The 15,831-nt window shown below is 40.3% G+C and overlaps 1 protein-coding gene across 1 annotated transcript in view; it reads right to left on the reverse strand.

The window, feature by feature from the left end:
* OSTN (osteocrin) overlaps positions 1–15,831 on the reverse strand; it is an 83,600-nt gene that overhangs the window by 15,092 nt on the left and 52,677 nt on the right. Inside the window, exons 2-3 of the mRNA XM_082249355.1 lie at positions 13,215–13,301; positions 11,637–11,851 (exon numbers count right to left, since the gene is read on the reverse strand). Coding sequence (XP_082105481.1) covers positions 11,637–11,851; positions 13,215–13,301 — 302 coding nt within the window. The remainder of the gene's footprint in view (positions 1–11,636; positions 11,852–13,214; positions 13,302–15,831) is intronic.

Genomic DNA, 15,831 nt, shown 5'->3' on the forward strand with positions numbered 1-15,831 from the left:
TCACAGTGCAGGTGCATTTATACGGAGACATGGTTACACACAAGTGGATTCTATTTATCATCATTAGTCATTTAGGTCAACATTGGATCATTCAGAGATCCTCACTGCACGCCCAATTTTTCAGTTTTTTATTTGTTAAAAAAGATTGAAATATCCAATAAATTTTGTTCCACTATATGATTGTGTCCCACTTGTTGTTAATTCTTCACAAAAAATTACAGTTTTATATCTTTATGTTTGAAGCCTGAAATGTGGCAAAAGGTCGAAAAGTTCAAGGGGGCCGAATACTTTCGCAAGGCACTGTATATATGTATACACACATATATGTATACGTATATATATATATATATATATATATACACATACTTTAACTTATTTATAGTTATTTATTATATTATAATTCATGATTTTGTGTTTCAAACTTTATCATACCCGAGATGTTATAAAGAAGAACACACAGTAAAAATAAAAATCATATGTAAATAGTTGGTTTGGGCTGCTCGTTCTTAAGAATTACATGCAAAATATTGGTACCGCTTTCAGCACCTAAAATCAGAAAGAATCATACCGCTAGGGAAGTTAAAGGGGGCTTCCTTATTCCAATAAGCCCCCCCCCCCCCCGCCTGCAGACCCCTACAACCACTGACCAGGGTTGTGGGGAAGAGACCCTTGTCCCCATCAACATGCAACAAAGCACCCCCCCCCTTGTTGAGAGCATGTGGCCTGGTATGGTTCAGGAGGGGGGGGGGTGGCACTCGCTTGTGTGTCTGCCCCTTTGCTGCCCTACCAGGGTGCATGCTCGGATAAGGGTCTGGAATGGATTTTGGGAGGGGACACCTCACTCCATTATTTTTAAATCTTTGGGTGTGGGTTCCCCTCAAAATTGGGGGGGGGGGGCATCATTTTTTTTTTTACATTCAGCTGTCAGCGGGGAACGTTCTGTATCATGTATTATAATCTTGCTGCTTACAGCACTGGAGATTTTACTAAATTCACTCACTGCATGAAGTATTGTATATGTTTGTTTACAGCACTGGAGTTCTATGCTACACCTTACTTTTGTGTTTGCATTTTATTGCCAGTTTTTATACATTTAAAGTGGAGTTCCACCCTAAAATTATACTTACCTCCATCTTCTCGCTCCGGGTCACCTGAAAAACAAATGGATAATCGCAATTTTTTTTTTTTTTTTACTTACCTCGTTTAGAAGAAAATATGCTTACCTTACTTCCTCTTCCTCCCCTCGGCGGCCGCGGTGAGTAGTCACTTCCTGGCATGCAATGATTCCTGGGAGCTGAACGTCATCGCTCCCAGGAATCAATGCGCCTGCACCGGCCCCGACGTCGGTTCCGGGGCAGGCGCCATCATACCTTGCAAAACAGCTTCTGGGCATGCCCAGAAGCTGTGCAGGGATGACGCTCAGGCACCCGAAGTGACAGCGGGGCCGGCGCAGTGCATCGTGGGACCGAATAAGATGGAAGAGGACACAGAAAAGGATCGTGCTGGCTTCAAGCTGCCCACACCTGAGATGGCAGCACTGGAGAATACATTTTCAAGGTAAGTATTTCTTCTAAAAGGTAAGTGCAACCCAGGACAGATCAGAGGCTAGCCATTGTGGAATGCACTAGCCCTGACTGTCCCGGGGGTATTTTTATTAAAAAAGAAGTTCACTGGTTGGAACTCCGCTTTATATATGGGGCATATTGGATAAATATTCAGAATCTTGTAGCACTGGGGTTTTGGTTGCGCACACACCACTTTGCATATATGCATTTTATGTTAGAATATTTAGAGGTGTATTACAGGCAGCAATACATTATTTTGCATTTTATGCTACATTTTTGGTTGGGGATTTGCAGCAGAAGACAATATGAAACTGGGAACATATTACACAAGGCTAGTAGAGATCAATGTTATTACCCTAATAAATTTTCCCACTACAGACTGCTGAGGTCTGAAGGATGCACATTATATACCAAAGGGCCACATGTGGACCTCAAGTCACAGGTTGGGCACCAGGGATTTAGGTCTTTCTTCATAATTATAGCAGGCAATTCACTCAGAAATCCTGAGAATGATGTTGATGTAATTATTTTGTTATTAGGTATATTTATATATTATCTAAAAAATACTGAGTTGTTGCTGCTAAAATTCATGATCATTTACTTCCATAAAACAAGCTGTTTGACCTTGTATAGCTTTACGCGTAGTACTTTTTAAACCTCTAAAGCTGAAATTGGTCCTGTAAGTGAGGACATTGAGGTCCAGCCCAAATTCTAGGGCTGGAGTACAGGAGTAAAGCTGCCAGGGTAAGAAGGAATAAGGTACATGGGGGAGTCAGGGTACCATCACAGGGAAATCATTTTTGTAAATATTATAAAAAATTATTCTACATCATATAAAGTTTGGAATCATCAAGTGCATAAAAATGCAATAAAATGTTGCAAGCAAAATTATTCTGTATTTTATTAGTTACATTTATGTTATGACACACTATTATCCTGTATGAACCATTTATTCAAAAGTCCTGCTACTTCCCAATCGCTAAACAATTCATATGCTATGGCTTGTTTCCTAGTGCCCTCTTGTGACAAAGATTGTTAATACAGTTTAATGCTACAAAGCAGTTTTTATAAAAAGGAATCCTGTTGTGAGAAATATTCAGAGGCTGCTGTTTCTGAACTTCTGAACATGTTAGATGAATGGCTCGCTATGACATAAATACTTTTGCAGTAGTAAGGTATTGTATTCTGTTAGCCATCAATTAATGCAGAAAGTTTGGTGTTTAAGTGATAGGCTAGTTGGACAACTCCTTGTAACTTTATGTGTAAAAATTAGGGTTTCAGAACCATTTTCAGAAATGTATAAAGAATGAAGTAGGAATCTAAATGATCTCAAAAGCTCTTAAATAATTTAAAGTGGAGCTCCACCCAAAAGAGGAAGCTTGACTTAGCTGCCTCCTCCCCCCTCCAGTGCCACATTTGACACCTTTCAGGGGGAAGCGGGTACCTGGTTTTGACAGGTACCCACTCCCACTTCCAGGTGATTTCGCTGCAGCGAGATCACCCGGAAGTTGGGCCCCCCTCCTCCTTCCCCCATCGTGGGGCCATTCAGAAAGCAATGGCAGCAGCAGCACCTGATAACTGGGGTAAAGACACCGTAGGCTCCCTGGACAGGTAAGTGTTCTAATATTAGATGTGTAGAATGAAAGGTGATGGCGCTGCTTCTTAAAGTGCAAATAAGTATAAGATTTTTAAATATATAGCATAGATATGATTGAGGGATGGGTGAGATTAAAAATCAATGACCAGGTAAAAAGATCAAACATATGTTGTTATAAGGAATATAAAATCTTCTATAAAATATGAGATATAAGATATATAAGAAACAGCCACCAGATGGGCACTGATAGGCGTCACTGATTGGCGTCACTGATGGGCACTAATAGGCGGCACTGGTGGGCAATAATGGGCACTGGTGGGCAGCACTGATAGATGGCAATGATGGGCACTGGTGGGCAGTCCTTTGTGCCTGGAAAATTTTGAACGATCATTTCAGCTGCATATTCCTGCAAGCTGCATATTGGTACATTTTCAGAGAACGTGGCAAAAACGTGGGTAAAATGCATGATAATTGCACATATACCCATGCTGCAGCCCATCAGTATGCTCGGCGCTTGTGCTCGGCCTTGGGGCTGCACAGTGGAGGAATCTGTAACCACTGTGTCCACTAGACATAATGGATTACAGTTCGGTATATTGAGCCGCTGTGATTGGCCCTGGTATTATGTGATTAATGTGATCAATCACAGCAATCACATAAAAAGTAGAAATCAATGGCTGTCATTCATGATGCCATTCTTTACTACTGTGTGTACTACTGTGTACTACAGTGTGTGATTGGACAGACTGATCACATGTTACAGGGCTAATCACTGTGGTCCTTTACCATGTGATAGCTGTGGCCAATCGCGGTAGTACATACAGTAGTAAGAAATGGTATCATGAATGACAGCCATTGTTTGCTACTTTTCTGTGATTGCTGTAATTGGTCACATTAATCACATGGTACCAGGGCCATATACTATGTGACAGGTGTGGGAAATCACAGCTATCACAATGGTAAACAATGGCAGTATAAGTGGATGCCAAACACAGTCTAAAATCTTGCTTATTACAGTGATCATCATTCTAAAAAGGAGGTCTAATTGAGGTGGTTAAAGTGGCATTAAACTTTAGGCAAATGATTTAATAACTTACAAAGTATGCAGCTACTTTAATCTATGTCTATGTTCCTGTTTAATTCGTTCCATGACAGCTGCCTCCGTTTTCCTATTTCAGGGTGACTCCTTTTTCTTGCAGCATCCTATAAAGTTACCATTGCATGCATTCACTACTGTTGTTTCTCCCTATGCTGTATGAATCAATAGAAACCCAGAGCCCCATAGCGGAGGATGGCAAGGCACTATCTACTGTAAATCTTTTTTTGAACCAGAAGTTTAGGAAAGCATCACTGAGAGAGCAGGAGTCAGCGGCAATGAAAGCTGTAAACTGCAAGTGCTGGGGTGAGAGTTTTAACAAATAGTTTACTGGAGAATGTTTATTTTATTGTGCTGAATGTGTTTAGCTTAAAAACACTGAGGATTTAATACTATTTTAAACCACTTTAGCCCCGGAGGATTTGGCTGCTCAATGACCAGGCCCTATTTTGCGTACCAAAACGAAATTGTCGCCCTTTTTTTCCCCACAAACAAAGCTTTCTTTTGGTGGTATTTGATCACCTGTGCGATTTTTATTTGTTGCGCTATAAACAAAAAAAGCGACAATTTTGAAAAAATAATATTTTTCACATTTTTTTATATGAAATTCTCCAAAAAAAATGTAAAAATCAAAATTTTTTAACATTTTAGGCCAATTTGTTTTCTGCTACATATTTTTGGTAAAACAAATCACAATAAGCGTATTTTGATTGGTTTGCGCAGAAGTTATTGTGTTTACTAACTACGGGAAAGATTTATGTCATTTTTATTGTTTTTTTTTTTTACTGGTAATGGCAGCGATCTGCGTTTTTTTTTTGCGGGACTGCGACATTGCGGTGGACAGATAAGACCCCTAAGTGACATTTTTGACACTTTTGGGGGGTACCAGTGACATTACTACAGTAATCAGTGCTAAAAATATGCACTGTTACTGTAAAAATGACACTGGCAGGGAAGGGGCTAACTGTAATAGTGATCAAGGGGTTAAATGTGTCCCTAGGGGGCGTGGCTTGTGAAGTATTAACGGAGACATGCGATCCTATATAGCAGGATCACATAGCCTCTGTGATCACTTCATGGAGAATGACAGACGGCTGTGTTTACATCAGCCGTCTGTCCTTCTCTCTCTGCTGTGGGAGATCGCGAGTGGCCGGCGGCCATCGGAGCCGCCAATCACACGTGCTGGCTCCCCAGCTAACGAGCGAGGATGGGAGCGCGTCGCCGGCGGTGCGTGCCCGCCCCCTACAGTCTCCTGAGCGAGCGACGTAGTACTACGTCACTTTGCCCAGGAGCGCTTGCCTGCCGCAGTAAAACTGCGGTGGGCAGGACTGAAGTGGTTAAGGGCCTATTCATGTTGTGCAAATGCTTTGTGGGTCATTACCACACATACATTAAATTGTGTTGCAGTTAATTTTCAATGCATTTCCCATGCATCAGAATACATGTTTTAATGGACATGCATCTTTTATTTGTAGCAAATTCTTGCTTTGTCTCAAGGGGTAAATCACTTTGGTGACCCGATTTGAAATTCTAAAACTCTTCTGTGATTCAAAAACATATTGACTGTCAGACACAGCCAAATAAAAATAAAAGAAGTATTTTAGAAGAAGACCAGCACTGACAACCCCTGTAATGCTTTTATTAAAGTGTCACTTTACAGAGAATGTGGTATCACCATCCTGGCTGCACTGGCTGGCAGTGGTGTAAGAGTCAGAAGAGAGACAGAATTACAAATCCTTTGGCAGATAGAAGAGTTCACATATGCGTATTTGCCTTTTTACTTTGAGTTTGGCTTTACACAGTGGCTGTTTGATTTTTGAGTCTCAAGAAACAATTGCCTGCTGCCAGCTATGCAGACGTTTGTTCATATCATAAATTACTAGGAAAACAGGTGTACTGGGGATTTGATGTCATCTTGGAAAGAATGAGAAGCAGAATGTACTGTACATGACATCTGGCGAACACTGCAAGCCGGTGAACTGAACATATGAAATACATTTCTAAACTAACTTTTCATCTCTTTTATAGCAAGGACAGAGTGATCTCTCAAGCTGTCATCTACTTACAACCTGAGGTCATGATGCTCTTTGACAAAATAGTTTTCACTTTAGCTACTTTGGGTTTTATCTATATGGTTATTGAAAGCACACCAAAGACACTACATAAACTATGTTGTGTAAGGCTATTTTTTTTTAAGCTTCAACTGCCTCCGCTCTTTGAAGACTCATTCAGTAAAGCAGCCACAACCATTATCATCTATCTTTGTGCCATATTCAAACCACAAAAAATACTGACCTACAATATTATTAGTATTACTATACATGATTTATATAGCGCCAACATTTTGTGTAGTTCTGTAAAACGTAACATGTTGATAAACCATCTTTTCTGGGTGTCTTTTATGGGTTTTTTTTGTGCTTTTGATGTTGTGACCTGGTCCTGGTGCGGGGCACTGTGTTTATGGCCCCTTGGCTGGATGTTGTAGGCCTGGGTGCCTTGTGGGGTGTCCTGTTTGGGCTGGGTTGTCTATTGTTTTTGAAGGGGGGGGGGGGCTGTCAGATGTATGAGACTGATGAATGTTTCTCCTCTGCCCGTGCTAGACTCGCTAGGCGAGTCAACGTGTAGTTGTGACCATTGCTGTGTAGTTGTGACCATTGCTCCTTTACGCAGCCAGGTGTGGTGTTTTGGATGCGCTGCAGCGATGTATCTCCTGGTTTTAGAAGTATGCAGGTAAGATTAGGTGTTACTAATTAAAGACCAATTGAGAAAGGCCCCACCAATCCCTCTTAGGACCCAACCCCTGTCCTCCTTGTGGTGGTATATATAGAGGGTCTCCTTCGTGGACAACCACAGGATGTTTGTTGTACTTGGTGGGGTCTTGGGAGACCCAGGCAATTGTTTTTGGTTTCCCTTATGCTCGGACCTGTCTGTCCATTCACTCATGCTAAGGCAGATATGATATCCTATTCCTGCTGTTGGTAAGGGTTTGTCTGCAATATATAACTGCTAGGTGAACTGGTTCTATTTATAGTTTTGAAAATTGTGTTCTAACATGGTATCGTTCTTCTTCCTGTCCTCTCTTCCCCCCCCCCCCGTTTTTTTTTCCTTTTGCTCTTACTTCCTTTCTTTTCATCTCTTTTCCTCCCCCCTTTCCTCTTTATTTTCTTTCTATTACTCTTTATTTTTTGTCTATTTCTTGCATAACAAACAGCTTGAGCTAACAGACCTTCTGACTTGCAGCCGGGCATTGTTTTATACTCTTCTGGCCAGGCAGCACGTTTTGGGAACCTGAGGCATTGGATGCACACTCTTTATGGTCTCCCCCCCAGGTGGGACACATCCAACGATGTTTGTTCTCCTTTTTTTTTCCCCACATGCTTATGGTAGGTATTTGCCTATCTCTTATCTGGCTTATTTTAGTTGGCTTTTTTTTTTTATTTATAGGCACATTGTATTTTCTTCACATATATGTGTACTATTTCTGTGTATTGTTTATATTTCTCCTTTTCTTTGTATGTATATATTAAAGACATTGATGAAACACATACGGCAGTAAAGCCCTGAGGAAGCTGAATGGTCCTACCGCGAAACATGTTGGCTTATTTTACCTGCTAAATTATCTCCTTTTTTATGTCAGTATATACAGTGCCTTGCGAAAGTATTCAGGCCCCTTGAACTTTGCGACCTTTTGCCACATTTCAGGCTTCAAACATAAAGATATAAAACTGTAATTTTTTGTGAAGAATCAACAACAAGTGGGACACAATCGCCCCCCTCCTATCCAGGTGTACAGGGGAGCCGCACAGGCCCACTGGAGCATGGGGCCCGGTTGCAATCGCAACCCTTGCAACCCCTGTAGTTACGCCCCTGCTGGAGTGCAAGACTGTGGAGGGGATGGAAGTGGCTGAATCGGGCTCTCGGCAGTTCACTGAGAGGCTGGGCCATCTGCCACTTAGGAATATGGGTGGATTAGAACTTTAAAGTCAGGATCTCTCCAAAGCCTAGACTGGCTGAGTGATGACAGCAGACATGGGGCTTTAGGTCACTTGGCTGAAAATGGGTCACAGGAGCGCAGAAAGAAGTGCACTCCTGTGATCCATAGGAAAAGTATGGCCAAATTAGCTTTGGCCCCACTTCTCCTTTAAAAAGTTTACATACAGTTTCACCTGCGTTCACTGGAAGTGGGCCTAGTATATTCCTCTTTCTTCAATGTATACCTTTTAGCAATAACATATACAAGTTATACTGGTTCATTTAGTTAATATGCTTAATTTCCCATTTACTAAAAGGCAAGCGTAGTTAAAGAACCATCCAGTGATAAAGTAGACAGGAAAGGACCGGTCTGGTAGGGACTACTTACTGAATGTAGTTCTGGTATACACTTTGGTCAGAATAAAAGCTTCATACTGTACATGTACTTAGTACATGCTTGCACTCTGGGCCAAAAAGAGTGTACTGAGGCAGACAGACTTCCAAGGCAATCAATATTCCCTAGCACTGTGCTGCATTAAACTAAATGTGTGCTGCAGTGGGATTGATTTTTATGAAATTAGAATAACAGAAACAGAAAAAAACCAAAGCCTTCCATAACAAGTACTGATTATATTTTTTAGACAAGACCTCCAGATTTTATTAGTTGATTTCTGTGTCCCTGGCGGGGAAGATACCCACACTGTTCACCTGAGTCAAAATTTCTGTCTCAAGAGAACATCTAGCAATGTGGCTAATGTTGCCACAAGTACAAACTCTTTGTCTTCATGTGTTTACCCTACGGACCAGTCTTTCTCAACCTTTCTTTTTATACCAAAGGAACCATTAAAATAATATTCAAGTCTTTGGGAACCCCTGCTAAAATTACTACATCAAGGGTCATTGGGAAATGTCCCTAAAGGGCCATACACACTATAAGATTTTCTGAAGACTTTTTCCTTCAGATTTACCTTTTCTATGTAGTACAAGGGCCTGCCAGATTGCATACAAATTTAAAGTGTTTAGGTTTGACCTCATATTATATGGTTTTGGTAAATCTAAAGGAAAAAGTGTTCATAAAATATTATAGTGTGTATGGCCCATTATATTGGTGGTTAATGAGAAAATGCACTCTTTACAGTGGTGGTCAGAATGCCACCTTTACAGTCAGCTATAAAGATCAATGCTTATTCCTCTAGCTCTGCCTAGTGACGTTGGTCCTGGAAATATTCAGGGGCCATTACAATGCAGGTCAATCAGCCATAGCTCAAAGGACACCAAACAACCTCTGAAGGAGCCCTTGGGTTTTACAGAACTCTGGTTGAGAAGGTTGAAGATTCTAGGGATGAGCACTGCTCAGAACTCCTGTGCATCTCTCCAGTTTATGGCAAACCAGGTGTCAGCTGCAGGTAGGTTACCCCCACTCAGCTCACCACATTGAACATTAAAACAAGGCAACACACTGGTGTTGTTACACCATTAGTAATTTATGAAGCCAGATTGGCTTACTGGGTAGTGAATTTCACTGCAACAGGGCTTAATCATAGAGGTTGGGAATGTCTGCTATAGACTGTTAATTTTGTTATTGTGGAAATGGGAGGAGGAAGGCTGAACGCCAGAAAAAACAAAAAACTTATTTTGTAGTGGCTCCCCCTTTACTACTAGAGTTAAATGCATGCTTATGCATAGGGTACCAGTTTAAAAGATTTTTGCTTACCTTACCCCTGGCTCCCCTGGCATCTGACACTCAATACCTCTTCCTGACATTCAGGGTTCTTGGTGGTCCCTCAGCATCCTCACATACAATGCAGGGCTATTGGCCCTGCATTGTATTATTGACGTTCAGAGTTCGACCACTGGAGTGCATTAAGCCTCGTACACACGCACAGATTGTTGGCCGACCGATCGTCCGTCTTTTGTCCAGTTTTGTTTGTTGGTTGAAATGTGCTCTAGACTTGCACTGGACTTTTGTTGGCCAACAAAAACCAACTTCAGAAGTGATGTCATGTGATGGTTGACTTTCCGTGTGTTTTTTCTTCTCTGAGCATGCCCAGTCTTGCTTATCTGATTTTTGTCTGCCGAAATCTGTACTGACTGACGAACAATCGGCCGTTCTGTTGTTGGCCAACAAAAATTTTATAGCATGCACACCAGATTTTTTTCGGCCGAAAATTGGCAGTTGGTTGTCGGAAGCATCATACTAACAAGCCTACAATCGGCAGATCGGACGTTGGCCGACAATTTACGGCCAACAATCTGTGCGTGTGTACGGAGCTTTAGTGAAGAGATTGCAGGTGCTAGTCTTTATGCCTACAGGGAGCCTGTGGGAGCAAGTGATCAGGTAAATAAAAGTTCTTTGGCATAAATGGTCATTTAACCACCTTGGCGGTAATCCCGAGCGTGACTCGGGGTGGAGTTTTCATTGCAGGATCGGTAACCCCGAGTCACGCTCGGGGTGGATGTGCAGAGAGCGCAGCGGTGTTCTCTTACCTTCTCCTGGCGATCCAGCGATGATCTCTCATTGCTGAGATCGCCAGCCGAGAGTCCCGCCGCTCCTCCGTCCTCCGTCGGTGTGATCACTTCCTAGTTCCGTTCCCTGCAGCAGCAATGCTGCATGGGAGCGAAACTAGGGAGGGAAATTCAAAAAAAAAAAAAAAAAAAACGTTGCACAAAACACAAAACACATTTTATATTTTATATATATATATATATATATATATATATATATGCATATATAATCGGAGAGCATATATATATATATATATATATATATATATATATATGCGTATATATATATATATATACCGGTATATATATATATATATATATATATATATGCACACACACACATATATATATATATATAAAATTATATTATTGATTCAATTATAATTCATGCGTTATATATTATATATATATATATATGTGTGTGTATATATATATATATTTGTGTGTGTATATATATATATATATATATATACACACACACACACACACACATATATCTATATATAATATATAATGCATGAATTATAATCTAATCAATAATATAATTTTATTATATATATTATATATTAAATAATAAAATAATATTATTGATTCGATTATAATTCATGCGTTTGTGTTTCAAATTTATCACATCTGGGATGTCTACTAGACTCTTGTTTTGGTCAGGTTTAAGTCAGTAATTACTAAGAATTGTAGGCCTATAATACATAACGCCAAATTTCCATGAAAACAATTGTACCGCTTTTGGTATATAATTCCTGACATAATCATACCGCCAGGGAGGTTAACCCTTTCAGCAAAGTGAAAGCACCTCTGCAAGTGAATTTTTTGTTTTTCCCGGAGTTCAGGTTTAATAGTCTACGAGTTATACACTAAACCTTCAATAAGAAATGTAACTTACCTTTGCTTTCCCTTTATTTCACTGGTACCAGCAGATATCCTGTCTAGAGGAGACCCAAAACCAGAAAAGCTTCTCTTTTTCTTTGTCTCAATCACATCATTTTCAAGAGAGACCAGCTCATCTAATAGTAAGAGTTTAGCTGCCAGATCAGCTGATTTCTCTTCATTCGATACTGATCGCTGTCCGACATCCAAAACAATCGGAGAGTCAAATCTCTGTAACGTAAAACACAAAATGTATGAGAATTAAATATAAAAAATACCAGAAAGAAGATTATGTGAACTCTGAGAAGATGACCTGGCACTTTTATTGGATGCTTACCCTGACAAATATATTCATTTCAAAAATTCCCCCTAAAATATAGCAGAGCATTTCCTGGAATATGAAGGTGCCTAGACACTCCTGTGCCTACAGCCTCATGGCTGTATATCTGCAGTGTGAGATCTAAGGCACTGCTGCCTCTGCATCTCAGGAGATTTGAAGATAAATGTAATGATATTCACTACTGTGCTGCTCTTGCTACTATTGCTGGACACAAAGCTGTACCCAAGGACCTAAAGTGTAAGGTCATTACAAGTAACGACCTTCCAACGATGGTTGCCTCGACCATCAACGACCCAAGGACCTAAAGTGTGAAGTCATTCATTCTCTAGATGTGTGCTTTGTGCACCTCTGTTGCTGCTTCTTGACTTTTCCCCCACCAGTCATTAGGTCACAAGCCATCAGATCATCAATCATCAGGGGGCAGATCTAATATAAGGAAAGCCCTGTACTAAGAAGGCCACCTCCGCACAAAGACAGCGCAGACCAAAGCATGGTAAGTCAGTAATGAGGAAAAACAGTTGAATGATTCTAACATTCACGAAACAAAGTCACCTTACTGTGATCAGATCATTTCATTTTTGGTTATTGTACATTTCACATCATTTTTACTATTTAAACTGTCTTGTTTAAAAACGATTATTTCTCACATGTATATTATATCATAAATATAGCACACAAATTGCAACAGTTACTAATACTCTGTTCTAAATTTAAAGAGAGCCTGTGGATACATGTGAAATATGGGAGCTGACTTTGCTGACTTGGTGTTTAGAAGTACAGGTTCTGGGGCAGTTATTCTGATCACTACCTTGTCAGTCACTGATCTGGAACAAGGATATACATATTTTTGTGTCCACTCTGATTTCAGCACTGCATGTACAATAGACACAGGTGCTTGTGTTAGGTCTCTGCCCCCGTATGCTTGGTCATTGACAAAACAAAGCTGGTGATGGTGCAGTGGCTGTGCAATTGTGATTGGGCAAGGGTAGACACACAACACCAGCACGGGTTTCTATTATGCATGTATCGCTAATGTTGGCAGGGGTTCCTAAAGTACAGCGGGAATCTTTATAAGCTTTTCAAAGAAATCAAACAGTCAATTATTATACTGTAGAGGTTAACACTTATTTCTCTAAAACTAAGAGTATGATGATGCCCTGAGTTGGACTTTAAAGCCTGTTAATTACATAAGACATATGTGCATGAAATTATTTCAATTAATAAAAACATATTCTTTAGTACTTACTGCCCTACCTCTGTAGAAGCCTTAGTGAAGCCAGTCCACTGCAGTAGAGTAACAGCGAGGAAAAGATATACACTCATATTACTCCAGTCCAACATCTGTGAATTAGACAACAATACCATCATGTACTAAAAAGTAAATGTCAGATCATTTTTCTGCTTTAACACACAAGAGTCAGCCTTTAAAGTACCAAATGGTAGAAATACTGTAAACCATTACCATGTGTTTAACAATGTTTTTAACCCTAACAAAGCAGGACAAAGCAATAGGTTTGCAGGGCAAATCAATATGGTTTGCTGCGCATTTGTGAGATCAGGCACTGATGTTGGACAAGAAGGCCTGTCTCGCAGTTTCCGCTCTAATTCATCCCAAAGGTGTTCTATCAGGTTGAGGTCTGGACTCAAGTGTGCAGGCCAATCAAGTTACACCACCCCAAACTCACTCATTATGTCTTTATGGACCTTGCTTGGTGCACTGGTCCAAATCATTTGGTGGAGGGGGATTATGGTGTGGGGTTGCTTTTCAGGGGTTGGGCCTGGCCCCTTAGTTTCAGTGAAGGGAACTCTTAAGGCGTGGGCATACCAAGACATTTTAGACAATTTCATGCTCCCAACTTTGTGGGAACAGTTTGGGGATGGCCCCTTCCTGTTCCAACATGACTGCACAAAAGTGCACAAAGCAAGGTCCGTAAAGATGTAGATTAGCGAGTTTGGGGTGAAGGAACTTGACTTGCCTGCATCTCATCCCGATAGAACACCTTTGGGATGAATTAGAAAGGAGACTGGGAGCCAGGCCTTCTCGTCCAACATCAGTCCCTGACTTCACAAATGCACTTTGTAAAGAATGGTCAAGCATTCCCATAGACACACTCCTAAACCTTGTGGACAGCCTTCCCATAAGAGTTGAAGCTGTTTTAGCTGCAAAGTGTGGGCCAACTCAACATTGAACCCTATGGACTAAGACTGGGATGCCATTAAAGTTCAAGTGTGTATAAGGCAGGGGTGTCCCAATACTTTTGACAATATAGTTTATCAATAGGTTCCCAGAATAGGTAAACATAATCATGCTATACTTTGGGTTGTATGAGGTAACAAAGCTGGGTTGTATTATTACTGTGGTCAGAGGAGACCTGGAAGACTCTCTTTCGCCAGAGAATTTCTAACTAGAATCTTGGTGGCAAATATTTCACAGTTCACTATAGCAACACAGTAAAGAATTTACAATAAAAATATTTCTACATTTATATATTGTATAGGATGTGCAAATCATGGGTCATATCAACAAAGAAAACAGCAGGGTGCATGCTAACCCATTATCTCAGTAAAACAGCTCAATATGTAGTCATGCTGTATTTCTGTATTCTGATTTCCTGTTATTCCTGCTTCTGTTGGATGAAGGATTTAAGTCTGGCTATTGCTATTCAATGAAGAAGAAGATGTCTGGTCACTTATACTAGGAGATGGGCACAGGAATGATAAGGGCCCATTGCTACTCAGATTGAGGTCTTGTGTTTACAACTAGTGACTAGGGACAGGCCTTGCCCTAAAGTAAAACTATAGGCAAAACTTTTTTTTTTCATTTTGGATAGAGCAAGGAAGGGTTATAACCGCTCTCAGATTTATTTTCGCCATCTTGAAGAGATTTCCCTTCACGTCCTACACCATAGTCACACAGAAAGTGAGAGGAATTCCTTGGGGACCCCCAGGTCAGCAAAACTAGTGTCCCCTTTGGAAGATTTCCCTTCTATTACTTTTCTGGAGACAACCCAAAATCCGGGATTATATTTTACTTTCAATGATTTTGGTAAACAGGCCAAATAGAGAGGGTGAATCTCCTTTATGGGGGTACAGACAGCAATAAAAACTGACAAGCGTTCTAATCACTTTGCACTCTATCCAAAATGTAAAAAAAGGTTTGCATTTAGTTATAGTTTAGGGCTTAGAAAAGGCCATTGCCAAGTCCTGTTGTAGGTTGGAGTGGCACAGTCCTGCAGCTGTAAAGTATCATAGACTTGAAGTAATGCAGATGAGCCATAAGATGGATCATTGCTATGCAGAGGGTGTTGGTGATGAAAACTGCTGAAACTGTATGTTTCAGAGGTAAAAGCCTTGCTGTTGTAAAGACATCATAGATTTCGAGTAATATAGCAGAGTTGTAACTATGGTTCAGTGTAATATATAGAAAAGAGGGGAAGTGATTGGCGCTGCCTGTAAGGGGTGTATCAAAAAGTTGTGTGGAGTAAAGTGTCGGAGGTTACTACTCAATGCTCTGTAACCAGGCTGGTATACAGACTCACACTGGTGTGGGATAAAGGGAGAGATAGGTGGCATGTGCAATATATATATATCTATATATATATCTATATATATAGATATATATATAGATAGGTATCACATCACTTAAAATTGATGTCATATAAAGCATAAATCAGCAGTACATATCATATACATTAAAACATAAAATCATGTGCAATAAAGTGCCAAGTGATGAATATATTAAGTAAATATGTGAAATGCTAGAAAAAATAATAAATAACCATAAATGGTATAAAAGTGCTGAGTGCTAGTGAAAAATTGATCTATCAGATCAATTAGACTAAAGAATATATATATAGATAAATAGATAAAG

This window comes from Pelophylax lessonae, assembly GCF_965119305.1.
Source record: "Pelophylax lessonae genome assembly, chromosome: 3".
Classification (NCBI taxonomy): domain Eukaryota; kingdom Metazoa; phylum Chordata; class Amphibia; order Anura; family Ranidae; genus Pelophylax; species Pelophylax lessonae.